Below are 16,604 nucleotides of genomic sequence, written 5' to 3' on the forward strand. Positions count from 1 at the left end.
CCCCTCTGGCCTTCATATCTCTACCTCTGAACAGCTTTTGGACTGCTTTGGTGTCTCCTGTGCCCTCCATAGGATCCCAAGCCTGCTGATAGCTCCTTCTTGGGAATGGTTGTTGCCGTATGGCTACGTAAGCTTCAGCACTTGGGCTGCATCCACACCACACTATTTCCCTCAAAGAATCCTGTGGACTGTAGTTTCTTAAGGATGCTGGGAACTGTAGTTCTGTCAGGGGTAAGCTACATTTCCCAGAATTCTTTGGGGGGAATCATGTGCTTTAAATATGTGTTAAGTGTGTGGTGTTTACGCAGCCTTGGAGAATGGAATCCAGAATTTAAAATATAGGAGGACGACGGGAGGCACGATTTGACCAAAATTGCAGGGAATTGAGATGGTGGAGCTTGTGGATTTCATTTAAAGCACTCTTCTACCACTTTAACAGTCGCAGCTTACCCCAAGTAATCCTGGGAACTGTAGTTTATTAAGACTGCTGAGAGTTGTTAGGAGACCCCCTCACAGAGCTATCTCACCCCTGCATGAGGACACATCCATCCATACCATACATTTAAAGCACATAGCTTCCCCCAAAGAATCCAGGGAATTGTAGTTTGTTAAGGGTGCTGATAATTGTGAGGGGTATACTACAGTTCCCAGGATTCTTGGGGAGGAAGCCGTGTGCTTTAAATATATGGTATGTGGATGTGACCTATGGCTCTGGAGAGCAGCTGCCATTTAGAGCTGACAGCACTGAGCGAGCTGGACCAATGGTCTGGCTTTGCCTCAGCTAGCTCCTTTCACTTTTCCCATTGGTTTTAGTTCTTCATTTTATTTTTAATTATTATTAGTGGAGATGACAGGATGGCATACAGTATAACCAACATACAGTAGAAAGACCAGAAATCTTAAAAGCATCATGAAATTATGATTGTCTTTAATTGTGGATGGATGAAGGAGAATAGGCTAAAGCTAAATCCCAATAAGACCGAGGTGTTGCTCGTGGGAGATAAGAGGAGGTTGGGAGATATAGACCTGGTGCTCAATGGAGTGAGATTACCCCTGAAGGAACAGGTCCGCAGCCTTGGGGTCATTCTGGACTCCCAGCTGTCCATGGAGGCTCAGATCTCGGCAGTGAGCCGGGCAGCTTGGTATCAATTACATCTGATTCAGAGGCTGCGACCCTACCTTCCTATCCATCTACTCCCACGGGTGATACATGCCCTGGTCTCCTCTCGCTTAGACTACTGCAATGCGCTCTACGTGGGGTTACCCTTGAAAACGGTCCGGAAATTGCAGCTGATACAGAATGCGGCGGCACGCTTGATTAAGAACAGCCGTCGCTGTAATCATATCACTCCGGTGTTAGTAGATCTACACTGGTTACCAGTTGCCTACCGGGCCCAATTCAAGGTGTTGGTGTTGACCTTTAAAGCCCTACATGGTTTCGGCCCAGTTTATCTGAAGGAGCGCCTCCAGCATCATCAACTGTGCCACCTGACGAGATCAGCCACACAAGGCCTCCTCTCGGTCCCACCAGTCAAAATTGCTAGACTGGTGCGGACCAGAGAGAGGGCATTTTCGATTGTGGCACCTGCCCTCTGGAATTCCCTTCCGATCTTCGCCATGCCCCTTTCCTGATGGGGTTCCGTCAAGCCTTGAAGACCTGGCTATTCAGGCAGGCCTATAGGATCTCTGGGGTGGACTAACTTTTATGCTGTTATTAACTGGACGGGTGGTTTTTAGCTTAATTTGTTATTATGGTATTTTGATATTGTATTTTACTGTGTACTGTATGTCGCCTAGAGTGGCCGTTAACTCGGCCAGATAGGCGACTTATAAATAAAATTTATTATTATTTATTATTTAATTCAGTTAAGCTAAACAGCTGTGACCAATCTCAGAAACTCAAACAGATACACACTGATCTCAAGTTTCTTCAAAGGCCCATGTAAATAAATGCACATTTAAAGACAGTGCTTTTGGGGGGTGTCCCATCCAGAGCCGAAAGAATGAGGCTGGAGTGTGTGTGCAAGTAAACCTCGTTTTATTAGAGTAATGGATACATCAAAGGCATTGCGCTTCATAGGAAACCCTACGCTAACTCACTAGAGTCCCTAACTATACTCTAGACATGCTCTGCAGCGTGTGAAGGAAGTTGACTCAACGACCCCCCACTGGGAGCGGCAGGCTTATATAGGAAATGTTTTCGAACGTAATCTCTGACTCCTTCGTAATTCCTCTCTTTGCCCTGTCCGTTTCTCGCGGCGATGGGAACGAGGAGACAGGGGACACGCATCCAACTGCTCATCTGAAGACACCTGCTCCCGAGCAACGGGCTTGAGGTCAGGGGGCGGTGCCACACTGGAATCCTCCTGGGAACTGCTTGGCAAGGGAGGAGCTGGCACTGTCTCTGAAGCTTCCCCCCACAAGTCCTCTGCATCAACTGGGGGTGGCGCGCTCGCCTCCTCGGAAAGGGCGTTACTCGTGGGAACTGGCTGGAGAGCAGGCTGCCCCCCTCCTGCACGATCCTGCTCAGACACAACAATCCCCAACTCTGCTTCTTCTGGCTGCGGAGGCGCCTGAAACTCATGCCTCCCCCCTTCCTGTCCCTTCTGAGTTGGCTGCAGTGCAACAGGGGGGATTGTACCTTCAACACCAGGGAGTTTTGTCATTAGGGTGGCACCAAGAGCCCTCTTCCTCTTCCTCCTCCTCCTCCTCCTAGTTGTGTCCAGGGCCTGTACCAGGTATGACTGGGCCCACACTCCCCACCTACCTCTCCTGTTGCTTCATGTGAATGCCCTGCGTGCTGTGCGCAAATGACTGCCATCAACCAACATGAGGCGGGGGCTTCTCTAAGGGGCTGATGCCCCTACTGCCATCAGGTATGCATGCACAAGTGCGCACAGCATTCATGGCAATGCATGCAGACAGGCATCACGGCCCCTCGTGGTCTGCATGGAGGGGGCCCTGGGAGCTCCCTTCTGCAATCTGCAGCAAGGCCAGGAGTTGACACTGCCGCAGATCCTGGAACAGGAGTGCTACCCTCCCACCCTAAGGAGGGGCCCTTCAGGGGCCCTCAGCCAGAGCCCGACCTGGCTGTCCTCTGGCACCGGCCCTGGTTGTGTCAGTGTGTGTTTTTCATTTTACTCTTCCAACAGGCCTGTGAGGTAAGAATAAGAGTGAAGTAAGTTAGGTGGAGAGAGAGAAAGAGGTCAGGTAAGGGAAAGCGTGTGAGGTAAGTTAGTAAAGAGAGAGGGAGAGGTAAGTCAGGGAGGGAGAGAGACAGGCTGAAAATCTCCCAGTAAACTCCATGGCTGAGCAGGGATTTGAACCAGGTCTCCCTAGTCCAAGGCTTGCATACACATTTATACCTTTAAAGCACATTCAAAGCACACACACACGCTTGTTAAGCATGCTGGGAATTGTAGTCCTGTGAGGAGTAAACTACAGTTCCCAGGATTCCCAGGTGTATACATAGCCATGGCCCTCCGTGGCGCAGAGTGGTAAGCGGCGGTAACGCAGCCGAAGCTCTGCTGACAGCCAGAGTTCGATTCCAACGGAAGGAGGAAGTTGAATCTCTGGTAAAAGGGGTCGAGGTCCACTCAGCCTTCCATCCATCTTTGGCCGGTAAAATGATTACCCGGCATATGCTGGGGGGTAAAGAAAGGCCGGGGACGGAACTGGCAACCCCACCCCATATATACGGTCTGCCTAGTAAATGTCGCAAGACGTCACCCTAAGAGTCGGAAATGACTCGCACTACAAGTGCGGGGACACCTTTACCTTTATGCATAGCCCAAGTCCAATCCACCATCCATTATACCACCCTGGCTTTTATATTTCTGCCAGTATCCAAAATTGATCCTGTCTTGCTGAAGAATAACTTTTGGAATCCCTGCCTGGCTCTTCTTTTTGACCAACTGTTTTCACAGCTTGACATTATCCCATGTTCCTTTATTTCTTCCCCCAGGAGTTCAATGTCTCCTCCAAGCTCCCTTGCGTGGTCAAATGCACCTTCTACAAGTACAATGACGAAGGGCTGTTCCAGCGCAACCTCTTCAATCTGCAGATCTACAATGTCCTGGGTTTCCTCTGGTGCATCAACTTTGTCATTGCTCTGGGGCAGTGTGTGTTGGCGGGCGCTTTTGCCTCTTACTACTGGGCCTTCAACAAGCCCCAAGACATCCCAGCTTGTGCTGTAATCAGCGCCTTCGTCCGGACATTACGGTGCGCAACTTGTGGGGATTTTCACACATTCAGCTGCAAGACATGGTTCAGGGGTGTCTTCTCCAAAATCTCATTTAGGAATAGTGGTGGGTCTGCAGGATCATCATCATCGTTTATTAAAATTAATATCCTACCTTTCCTCCCAAAGGGAGCCCAGGTTGGCAAAGAACAGGTGATTAAACACCAAAAAAAACAACAGCTTTAAAACACATCTTAAGACAATTCCAATACAGATGCAGACTGGGGCTGTGGGCACACTAGTCGCCTACAGCAAAGCATTTCCATTGGCTGCACCTGGAGGGGCAACGTGTTGGTCTGCCAATCAGTTGCAAAAGATGACTGAAGCTGAATTTGAAAAAAACAACCCGCACTCAAGCTGATCTGACCAGGCTTTATAGTAAAAAGGGGCAGAGTCTGACTAGCATCGTGTGCCCGTTTTCAGAAAAGAGAAGGGGAAATCCATGGGAACCAACACAACAGTAAATGTGTCTCTACCCTTGGATAAGGTATCGACTTAAAAGGCTTGTTGAAAGAGGAAGGTCTTCAGTAGGCGCCAAAAAGACAACAGAGATGGTGCCTGTAGTGTTTCCTAGTAGCTGGAGGGGTCTCCACAGTCATAAGTCACTACATGACTAGTGTTGTCTACTGGCAGTAGGGGGGGGATACCCAGACACTCCTCATTTTCATAGGGTAGCGGTCAGAAACTATGGGCTAAAGCCATGCACCGTTGCACATTGACCTGTCACTTAAAATGGGTGGGGAACTTAATATGGTCCACCAGGCCTCTTTATTTGGCCCTTGGGATTCTCTCCAGGCCACATCCCACACTGGCTCTGCATCACACCTTCCTTGAATGTTTTTGCCTGATTGGAGTGTGTCCTTGAAACCTGATAATACCTCTTGCTTGCCTAGATGGAGGATTAGAAAGGAGTGCATGAGTGTGTGTAGAAACTAGTCCTACAGTCCAAAGGTAAAATTTATATTTGCTGCTCCACCCACTTTTGCTTCTAGCCCTGCCCACTACTGGAATACGGTCCCCAAAAGGTTTTCCGGAAGGGAATGTGACCCTCAGTTTCCTATCCTTGCTCTAAATGCAGTTCCACAACAGTAGCTAGGGTTGTTTGCCTTTGTTTTGGAGGACATAGTATAGAAGTAATAGATAAGTGGAGCCACCTCAGTCTTTACTAGGGATGGTGTCAAAGTCTTGGATTACTGAATTTCAATATCTAATTCATTTTGAATTGGCCTGGATTAACTGGAGTCCACTGGGTCTTCCCTCTGATGATTGTGTAGGCCCACTCCCCAGATCACAGCCTATTCTAAATCCAATATGGCAGTGGTGGCTACTCCGTGGCTCTCCAGATGCTGCTGGACTACAGCTCCCATCATCCCTGACCATGAGCTGTGTTGGCTGAGACTGATGGGAGCTGTAGCCCAGCAGCATCTGGACAGCCACAGAGTGGCCACCCCTGCAATATGGCATATGGGAACATTTCCTGTGATTCCAAGAGGCCCGGCGATTAATGAAAGTTCCTAGGCTAGCCTTCCCCAACCAGGTGTCCTCTAGATATTTTGGACCACAGCTCCCATCAACTCTGACTGTTGGTCATTCTGGCTGGAACTGATGGTAACTGTAGAAACATCTGGAGGGCACAAATTTGGGGAAGGCCACTCTAGACCTATCATCTTTATGATGTCATGAGGGCCTGTTCATGAGTTATTCAAGACTCACACTGAAAATCAAGCAAAACCACCCTTTCTTAATCTTTAACACAAAACATATTGAAAACATCTCCACCTTACAGGACCTCTGCTCTCTCCACAGATATCATATAGGATCCCTTGCTTTTGGTTCCCTCATCCTCACTATTGTCCAAGTCATCCGCATTGTACTGGAATATCTGGACCACAAGATGAAAGGCAAGTGATGAACAGGCCAGGCAAGGAGGACAGGTTAGGAAGAAGGACCGATCGTGGTCAAAATGACTAGAGTTGGGACCAGTGTTATTGGAAGCAGGCTAGCACTAAAGTTCTTTCACATTTTTTTGGAAGGGTGTAAAAAATGGCCTTTTAGGTTGCTGACCATTAGGCAGAGTGAGCCAGCTTTGAAAACTGTTTTGAAACTTCAGTTAATTCAAAATACAATTGCTATGCTGCAAACTGGGACTAGCTGATGGGGATCTATCCTTTTGAAACCACTTCACTGGCTACTGCTCCATTTCTGAGCACGGCTCAAAGTGTGGATGCTTACTTTCAAGTCCTATATGGCTTGCAACCTGAGCACCTGATGGATCATCTTTTCCTCCTGGGCTGGCCCTGCCATTAGCAGCAGCGATGTGAGCACTTCCGGTGCCTGATTTTGATGTGTTTATCAAAGGGCCTCAAATGGTTCAGTCCAATGCTTGTCTTCCAGGGCCAGCTGAACTGTCAGGTAGAGTGAGGTGGCTGCCTCAGGTGGTTTGAGCTGATTTTGAGGTATCATGAACAAGTAGCAAATTGTTAATTGCTTCATGCTTACTCCCAGGGAGAGGTGCTTATGGGATTTTCCACTTGGGTGCCAAAATAACTTGACCAGGCCTGGGCACAATGCACCCTAATTTAGGGTTCTGCCTCTGGGCTTGGTAAGAAGGAGATGAGGAGATGTGTACAAATGTACCCACAAAGGGGAGTGGGCACAGAATTTCCTGCTATGGGGGCGAGTTCTTCTTCTCCACTTCTTCTCCACCAAAACATATAGGCCTTTTCCTGGGGCCCCTCCAGGTCTCAGTTGACCGTGGTCACATTCACACCATACATTTATTCCACTATTATTCCAGTTTAAACAGTCATGGCTTCCAGGGGCGTCACCAGCCGGGTGCGGCAGGTGCGGGCCGCACCCGGGTGACACCATGGAGGGGGTGACACCATGGAGGGGGGTGACACCAGAGCCCCCCGGCCCCACCCCTAGGCTGCGGACGGCACCAGGTCCAGGAAGAAGTGGGACAGGCAGACGCCGCTGAGGGCCGGCAGAGAGCTGAGCTGCCTGCCCGGCACGCCACGTGCACTTAGACGTCATTGGAGGTGCCGCGTGAGGGAAGGGTGCCAGCGGCCTGGATGATCTCCCACGGGGCGGGGCCTCAGGGTCCAGACTCCAGGATTTAATCATTGGGAGAGATTGACAGTCTGGGGTGTGCGAGCGCTGAGTGTGCGCGAAAGAGACCAACCGCCCCTGTCTATGCCCCTGGGAGGGCGCATGCCGGAGGTCCGCACCCCCCCTCCTGCTAGTGACGCTGCTGATGGCTTCCCCCACAGGATCCTAGGAAGGGTAATTTGTGAAGGTTGCCAAGAGTTGTTAAGAGATTCCTGTTCCCCTCACTGAGCTACAATTCCCATAGTTCCCTAGGAAGTGGGATTGGTTGTTAAATCACTGTGAGAATTGTAGGTCTGTAAGGGGAAGAGGGGTCTCCTAACAACTCTCAGCACCCTTCACAAACTACACTTCCCAGGATTCTTTGGGGGAAACCGTGACTGCTTGAAATGGAATAATAGTGGAATAAATGTATGGTGTGAATGTAGCCCCTGTGTACCACACCTCTCCAAATGCTATTAAAACCATAAACATAAACTGCCCCTAAAATCCAGCTGCAAGCCCACAAGCTAATACAGTTTGAAAAAGTTCAGTAGCGGTATAACCAGCATAACCAACGCAGTGTGAGCTCAGACCTCATTCTACTGTGCTTGCAGATTCCCACAATCCAGTTACTAAGTGTATGCTTTGCTGTCTGAAGTGTTGCTTCTGGTGTCTGGAGAAGTTCCTCAAGTTCCTCAATAGAAATGCCTACATAATGGTGAGATTTCTGGGGGGGGGACCCATCAAGAGGATCAGAGCCCAGGGTTTACAGGGGTGGTGGTGGGGAAAGCCCAGGGGATACCCATAGGGGACTATAATGTGGGAGGGAACCCAAAAATGTCTGGGTAAAGGGTATCCTGGAGGAGACTTGTGCGCTACTGTCATACATTTGGATGTGGGAAATCTGGGTTCAAATCCCTGCTCTGCTAAGAGCTTCCCTGGGTGATTCATAACCTGTTTCCTCAGCACTCAGGACTTCACTGTGGGCTTCCCAAAGGCCTCTAGTTGGCCACTGTGAGAACAGGATGCTGGACCAGGTGGGCCTTTGGCCTGATCAGGCAGGGCTCTTCTTGTGCTTCCTATTTATTTATATTATGGATTCTATTTCTACTCCCCTTCTTAGCCAAGATTGGCTTCCACAGCGTATTACAATTAAATCCACAAAAGCATACAATACAACAGAGATATGCTGAGGTGTTTATGGAATTTGTGTTCTGGGTGCTGGCTAATGGGAGGGGGTGATACAAACTGGTTTCAAGGCTCTCTTCCACCAAAATAATGATTGATCGTGTGTGTGTTGGGGTTGCGGGAGGAACATGGTAAAGTAAACTTCTGGACTATGGATCCATCTGCACTGTACATTTAAAGCATATACATTCCCCCAAAGAATCCTGAGAGTTGTTAAGAGAACCCCGTCAATGCTGTCGCAGAGCTGCAATTTTCAAAGTGGTTGAACAGTCACTTCCTCTTCCCAAGGAACTCTGGGAGTTGTTGCTCTGTGTGGGGAATAGGGATCTCCTAACAACTCTCAGGGCCCCCCTCACAAACTACAGTTCCCAGGATCCTTTGGGGGTAGCCATGACTGTTTAAAGTAGTATGATACTGCTTTAAATGCATAGTGCAGATGGGACCTGTGGGTGTGCTTCTATGGCCATCTCAACTCTTCAGAAGCAAAACCTTGGAAGAAATGTGATGGTGTGTTTTGAAGTGTTGTGGGGGAAGGAAGCGACTTTACATCCCTCCAAAAGATTTAGCTTGCTTCTTTCTTTCTTTCTTTTTGGTTTCTTTGAAATCCTTTAGATTGCCATTTATGGAAAGAATTTCTGTGTGTCGGCCAAAAATGCTTTCATGCTCCTGATGCGTAATATTGCCAGGTAATTGGGGCAAGAGGTTGGGAGCAGCCGGGGCTGCAGGAAAAGCAGCCTGGTGGGCCTGAACAAGATTAAGATGGACATTCCTGGTTCTCTCTTCCCCTTTATCTCTGTGCAGAGTTGTAGTATTGGATAAAATCACTGACCTGCTGCTGCTTTTTGGGAAGCTCTTGGTAGTTGGTGGAGTTGGCATTTTGGCGTTCTTCTTCTTCACGGGGCGAATCCCCATTGATAATCCCCAGTTCCAATCCCCAGTTCTCAACTATTATTGGCTGCCCATCCTGGTATGTGTAACTGTTTAAATTTTATTTATTTATTTATTGCATTTATATCCCACCTTGTCTCCAAGGAGCTCAAGGTGGTGTACATGGTTCTCATTTAATCCCCACAACAACCCTGTGAGATTGTTTAGGCTGAGAGGCAGGTGACTGGCCCAAGGTCACCCAGTGAGCTTCATGGCTCTGTGGAGATTCGAACCCTGGTCTCCCAGGTCCTAGTCCAACATTCTAACCACTACATCACACTTGCCCTTATGACCCCCCCCTCTCCCTCCCTCCCTCCCCATTTTAAGTCAATTTTGGAGCGCGATCACCATGTCCAATCCAAAATGGTGGCTAAGATGCACAGAGATGTTTTAAATTAACTAAAGTGATACAGACCTCTCAAAAATGAAGTTGCTGACAGGAAACTGTAAGGAATGGCTGGGGAAAGAATGTTGGCGCTCTCAAGGAGGGTCCTTAGTTCAGTGGTCAAATCCATTAATTGTGTGGACCAGTGGTCTGATGTGGTATAAGTGGGGTGGCTAATCAGGGGCCCTCCAGGTGTTGCTGAATTACACCTCCCAGCATGACCAATGGCCAAGGATGATGGGAGTTGTAGTTCAGCAACATCTGAAGGGCCTCTGGTTAGCCACCCCTGGTATAAAGGCAACTCTATAAATATTAATAATAATATGTATTACCTACTCTTCACCAGAAGGTCCCTGGGCAGACAATAATAAAATACAAGATTAAAAAATATTCATGAAAAATGTGGTTGTCAAAATTGAGACAGGAATATCATTTGTTCCCAACAAATTGGTAGCCTTAAAAAACAGGGTGACAGAGATATTGTAGACTGGCCTTTGCCAACCTGGTGCCCTCCAGATATTTTGGACTACAACTTCTATCAGCCCTATCCACCAGCTGGGGCTAATGGGAGTTGTATTCCAAAACATCTGGGGAGCACCAGGTTGGCAAAGGCTGTTGTAAACTGTCTGGTATCCTCGTGTACTTTGTAATGGAAGTCTCACTCCTTCCGTTTCACTCCATGTTTTTCCTCCCTCTTCCTCTCTACATCAGACTGTTGTGGTAGGTGCCTACCTCATAGCTCAAGGATTCTTCAGCGTCTACAATATGTGTGTTGACACTCTCTTCCTCTGTTTCTGTGAGTATTTTCCTCACCCATCTTATTATTATACTATACAGCAGTGATTCTCAAACAGTGCGCCCAGGCACGCTGGTGCGCCTTAAGAGGTGGCTCGGTGTGCCTCAAATATTATGAAAGTATATTTTAAAAATGAGAAGAAACCCATTTGTTTTTTTTTTTTACAATAATTTTTATTCAAATTTTCATAAAACATAGAAAACAAAATCATAAAACATTCAAAGACCAAAAACAAAACAAAACAAAAATGATTAAACAAAAAAAAATAAAATGTTGACTTCCCATTTGTCACATATCAAATCAGTTATAGGTCTACAATATATAACAATCCTGTCTCTTAAATCATATTATAAAATCACTTTCCTCCAGTAGTTATCTTAATTAATCATCAAATCTCATAAACATTACTTTATTCTTTCCACAAAAAGTCAAAGAGAGGTTTCAATTCTTTAAGAAATATATCTATCAATTTTTCTCCAAATAAACATGTCAATTAATCCATCTCGTTAATAATTATAATAATCTTATTGTCATAACCATAGTCCAAATAAACATTTCGATTAATCCATCTCATCAGAATCTGTTAGGTCCAATAATTTCAATAGCCATTATTCCATTATCCCTATTAATTCCATCTTCCATCTTCAATAGTCCTGTTAAGTCCAGTAATTTCAGTGTCCAATCTTCCATTATCAGTATTCCATAATAATCTTGCTGTTGTAGCCATAGTCATATAATAAGAGTCTGATGGGAATTTCCTCTATCCCAAATATTTTCTTGCCATCCATTCTGAATAAGTTGCTGAAATACTGTTGTAAAGTCATATCTGTGTTCTTCTTTTTTACAAAATGCACTGGCTCATCTCTTAAGAGTTTTTCCATTGTCACATGGCTGCAGTTAATTCCATAGATTTTCTCTATATCAAGCTCCATCACATCATTCCAGTCCAGAAGATTATCCAAGCCATTGATAACTTTATCTCTAATATCTTCATTAATTTCTTCAGAGATAACATTAAATTCCAAACAGTAGATTTTATTTCTAAAATCCATAAACTCCAGATCTTTTTCCAATTCCACATTTGTTCCAATCTCCAGGGCTTGTATATTCCCTTTATTTTTTCTTTTCTCATCTCTGATCTCATTCTCCTCTCTCACAGGATCCCCTATTTCTTTAAGCTCCTGCGTCATTTTGCTCAGTTCAATTTTCAGCTCCTTACTACCCTGTCGCAGGGTTTGTTTCGTTATCTCAATCTCATCCATTATTTTCTGAAACATAATTACTTCCAGATTCTCAGCCACTTTCTTGATTGCCATTTTTAAAACCACGAAAACAAAGCAAAACAAAAATAAAGAAGAACCACTTCTTATTTCAGCAACAATTGGGTTAATATTCCAGGCTTGATGACATCACAGTATAAACAGAGCAACCTGCCTTATCTCTCTATGTTCAAGAATGCAAAACAAATTTAGTTCCCAGCATCAAAACAGTTAGTGGCGTCGTGAAGAAGCAGATTCGTCAAAATAAAATAGACCAAAAAGAGAATAGTCCCAGACAATATAATATTCCTCGGAATAGAAATCAGGAATAGAAATCCCTCTTCTGTTTATTATCTTTAGAATGCACTTCCAGGACAGCTTTTTGCGACAGAAACAGAGATAAGCTGTTAATTTCGTGAATAACAGAGAAGAGCTATATCTCACCCAGAAGTTGTCCAAAGCCGATCAATCTGACAAATCTCCTTTTGCTGCAACAATTTAAACCAAGTAAAAAAAATAATAGAAAGAAGGGTGCTTGCCTGTTAGTCCGTTCTCTCTTTCAAGAAAAGATAAACGTATCGCTTAAGCAGATAGAGCTTGTTAGGAAGTCCGTCCGGCATTGTTGGCTGGACCTTATCTCATAAATTAATGAAATCCAGTCCTCCCAACAAAAACAGGCTTTGAGGTTGATCTCTACGTTTCTCCCTGCCCCGGAGAAATTTCATCAGTCAAAAAAAAAAAAAATGTTCTGACTGATTTATATCTGAATAAGCTTCTTTTGAGGCGGGAGCCCGTCCCAAAAGCAGGCACAAGCGAAGTCACCCTTCCCGGAAGTCAGAAGAAACCCATTTGTATAGGGTAAGTAATAGTTTTTTATAGTTTATTTTTATTCATAGTTTAAAATACATTAATATATTTTTAATTTTGTACACAAAGTGTGCCAGAAAATTTTTATTGTTTTACAGTGCGCCGCGAACCAAAAAAGTTTGAGAACCACTGCTATACAGTATACCAGGGGTGGCTAATCTGTGGCTCTTCAGATGTTGCTGAACTACAACTCCCATCAGCCCCAGCCAGTGTGGCCAATGGCCAGGGGATGGTGGGTGTTGTAGTTCAACAACATCTAGAGGGCCACAAGTTAGCCATTTCTGTAGTATTCTGACAGGACTGATGCGAAACTCTAATTTCTCCCTGTAGTGGAAGACTTGGAGCGGAATGATGGCTCCCAACAGAAGCCGTATTACATGTCCAAGTCCCTCATGAAGATCCTCAACAAGAGCAACAAGAGTGCCAAGAACAAGTAGAAATAATTCAGTGCAGGCAGGAATGCTCCCCTTGCTACATCAGCTCACAATACTGGACCACAACATTTCTTACTATGTCACTTCCTGTCAGCCATTCCTGGCTTTGAGACCCCAAGCCCATATCTTGTATACCTTAACATATCGCTTCTCCTTTTTCCATTCCAGTGCGTTTTCTGACTTTCTGGAGCTTGCACAAGAAGAGTGGCCACTCTTGCCTCATTTTGGTTTGCTTCATGACAGCCTTATTGGTTTCATAAAACCACATCATATTCAGCATACATGTAACATATGGTCCTTTTTTAAATTGGCCATGCTATTTTAGAGCCCACCCCTTGTTTTTAGATTATGGCAGCCATTTTAACATGTTGCCCCTCCCCTAGTTCAGCCATATTGGGGTGTATCCAGTGATGTTGTTCAATTTGTGCAATGCCTTCAGCTTTCACAGTTGAACTTCCTCTCCTCCTTCTCCCCCCTTTGCACTTCCATCAATGCTGTGGAGCAGATTTGGGGTGGGCACAGAGGATGCACAGGAAGAGAATAGGCACTAAAACATCTGTTGCACGAATAGAATGACTCTGTTGGATATAGCCCACTTTTTATTTTTGAAGCCCATTGTGGCCAAATGCTAGTATTTTCCTTCCCACTCTGCTAGTTTGCTTTCATTCTTTGCTAGTGCCAACTTTTCCATTCCATGTAGCCCCTTTGACTGTTGACGTTTTGCTATCCATCTTGTCCTCTAAACACCCTACTTCTTCACAAGAGGCCATACCACTTCCTTTCGTTTTCTTTATTGTTATGGTCAGTGACCAGCATGAGGTGACTTCCTTTTGGTTTTGGCCTAGTTATGTGTTCAACCCAGGAAAATGGACATTTGGGCGATATTTGCACTGTTTCTTGCTGATTGCAGGCGTTTAATTTGTAGGCCATGACAAAATGAAGTTTGGCTGCTCACGGTTTGGCTGATGTTTTTCCTGGTCTATGCAACTTCTCACTGAACAGCAAGCATCCTTCAGGCCTGGCCATTCTCTGGGTTAAATCGGATGATTGGGAGATACACAGGAGAGCTTTCTAAAACTTATCCCACAGAAAGGCAGTCAGCTTTAGCTGCCTTTGATGTGATAAACTCAGTGTTAGCCTGCTGTCCTGCCTTTTGGAGTGACTGCAGTGAGGAAGGAAACATTAGGCTTATTGAGGTGACTGGAGGCTACATTTAATCTCCTCTCTAACTGGTTTCAACTAATGCATGGTAAGCTTTTCAGATGGCTTCAGCATGTTCCTTACCTGCCTGCTTCCACTTGTGGTGGTGGTAGTGGTTAACATTTGTTGACCATTTCCAGCTTACTATTGTGTACCTGCTTTTCTCTTCTCTCTTCCTGAATTTTCTTCCCTTCTAGACCAATTTGCTTGTCTGACTCTGGTCAAACTTTTGTTGTTCTTATTGTTGCTAATAACTCCAATCTGCCATCTTGGTTTTTCAGGCCCAACTATGCCACTTCCTGTCCGGATAGCTCTCTTTGAGAGCATCTTCACCAGTTTGATGACCTGTTCACTATGGTATTGGCCACATTCCCCCCAAAAAGTTGTGCTTTAGACCCAGTGAAACAAATGGGCTGAGACGCGTGTAACTCTGCCTTGAATGGTGATCATCTTGTTGCCTAAGTGCCTTCAGTGACGAATGAACCTTTTCCCACCGTTTCCTAATGTTGCTGTGCCAATTTGTCATATGGGCTTGTGGTTCCCAAACTATTTTGGCTCAGATCCCAGGCTGTGCTTTTTTAAAATTCTCACACTTTTAACATCACATTCTATCAATCGTCGTCTAACTTGACACCTTTCCTATGGCTCTGGTTGCCCTTTAAAAAATTATAATAATACAAAAGCAATTTTCTGATTGTGGTGCAAAATGCAATCAACACTCCAGATTCCCATTTTTATATATTTCCCAATTGAGCTGCTAAAAATACTGTATATAGACTTTTTTCTTGCTGTACAAAAATTTTAAAATCTGTTTTATAGGAAGGATACAAATTTATTAAAGCTGATTTTAAGTAAACTCGTCTGTTGTCTTTCTTATTTATCATAGTAAGCAAAAGATTATATTAATGTATATATTGCCTAATTACCAAGGCGACTTCTAGTGGTTTACAAATAATAAACAAAATTACAAAAAATACAAGCACACACAATTAAAACATACAATAAAACAAGCCTATTAAAACAGCCCAGCAATTAAAACAATTAAAGCAGGATATTTAAATCAGCAGATCAGAGGAATGCTTGTCTAAACAGTTATGAGCTGTTCTTTCTAATGACAGGGCCATCCCTTGGGGTAGGGGGCAATGGTCCTTTAGAGGCCATATAGATATTTAAGTTTAGTATGCACTTGGGCTCCTCTGGAAGGGCAGGATATACTTTAAATAAATTAATTGTTTTGTGCCTTCAAGTCGATTAAGACTTACGGCAACCCTATGTATCAGCGACCTCCAATAGGATCTATTAAAAACCACCCTGTTCAGATCTTGTAAGTTCAGGTCTGTGGCTTCCTTTATGGAATCAATCCATCTCTTGTTTGGCCTTCCTCTTTTTCTACTCCCTTCTGTTTTTCCCAGTTGTTGTCTTTTCTAGTGAATCATGTCTTCTCATGATGTGTCCAAAGTATGATAACCTCGTTTTCATCATTTTAACTTCTAGTTACAATTCTGGTTTAATTTGTTCTAACACCCAATTATTTGTCTTTTTCACAGTCCATGGTGTGCGCAAAGTTCTCCTCCAACATCACATTTCAAATGAGTTGATTTTTCTCTTATCCCCTTTTTTAACTGTCAACTTTCACATCCATACATAGAGATCACAAACATCATGCTTTGAATGATCCTGACTTTAGTGTTCAGTGATACATCTTTGCATTTGAGGACCTTTTCTAGTTCTCTCACAGCTGCCCTCCCCAGTCCTAGCCTTCTTCTGATTTCTTGACTATTGTCACCATTTTGGTTAATGACTGTGCTGAGGTATTGATAAGCCTTGATAAGTTCAATGTCCTCATTGTCAACTTTAAAGGTACATAAATCTTGTTGTCATTACTTTAGTCTTGTTGATGTTCCGCTGCAGTCCTGCTTTTGCACTTTCCTCTTTAACTTTCATCAGCATTTGTTTCAAATCATTACTGGTTTCTGCTAGTAGTATGGTATCTGCATATCTTAAATTATTGATCTTTCTCCCTCCAATTTTCACACCTCCTTCATCTTGGTCCAATCCTGCTTTCTGTATATGTTCTGTGTATATATTAAACAAATAGGGTGATGTTGGGTGGTATGGTGCTGTGGACCTGGGCCAGGCTTGTGCCCACTGGCTCAGTCATACCTGGTGCCAGCCCATCATATGACAGTGGTTCTACATAATCAGTATTCCCCACCCC

General features: G+C 44.8%; 1 protein-coding gene across 1 annotated transcript in view; it reads left to right on the forward strand.

The window, feature by feature from the left end:
* Positions 1-13,300, forward strand: part of SLC44A4 (solute carrier family 44 member 4) — a 76,026-nt gene extending 62,726 nt beyond the window's left edge. The window contains exons 15-21 of the mRNA XM_061619453.1: positions 3,965-4,221; positions 6,047-6,141; positions 7,945-8,048; positions 9,131-9,204; positions 9,320-9,485; positions 10,542-10,626; positions 13,083-13,300. Of these exons, the coding sequence (XP_061475437.1) occupies positions 3,965-4,221; positions 6,047-6,141; positions 7,945-8,048; positions 9,131-9,204; positions 9,320-9,485; positions 10,542-10,626; positions 13,083-13,189 (888 nt within the window). The 3' untranslated portion in view covers positions 13,190-13,300. The remainder of the gene's footprint in view (positions 1-3,964; positions 4,222-6,046; positions 6,142-7,944; positions 8,049-9,130; positions 9,205-9,319; positions 9,486-10,541; positions 10,627-13,082) is intronic.
* The last annotated feature ends 3,304 nt before the right edge of the window (positions 13,301-16,604 follow it).

Source organism: Rhineura floridana, chromosome 3 (assembly GCF_030035675.1).
Source record: "Rhineura floridana isolate rRhiFlo1 chromosome 3, rRhiFlo1.hap2, whole genome shotgun sequence".
Taxonomy (NCBI): Eukaryota; Metazoa; Chordata; class Lepidosauria; order Squamata; family Rhineuridae; genus Rhineura; species Rhineura floridana.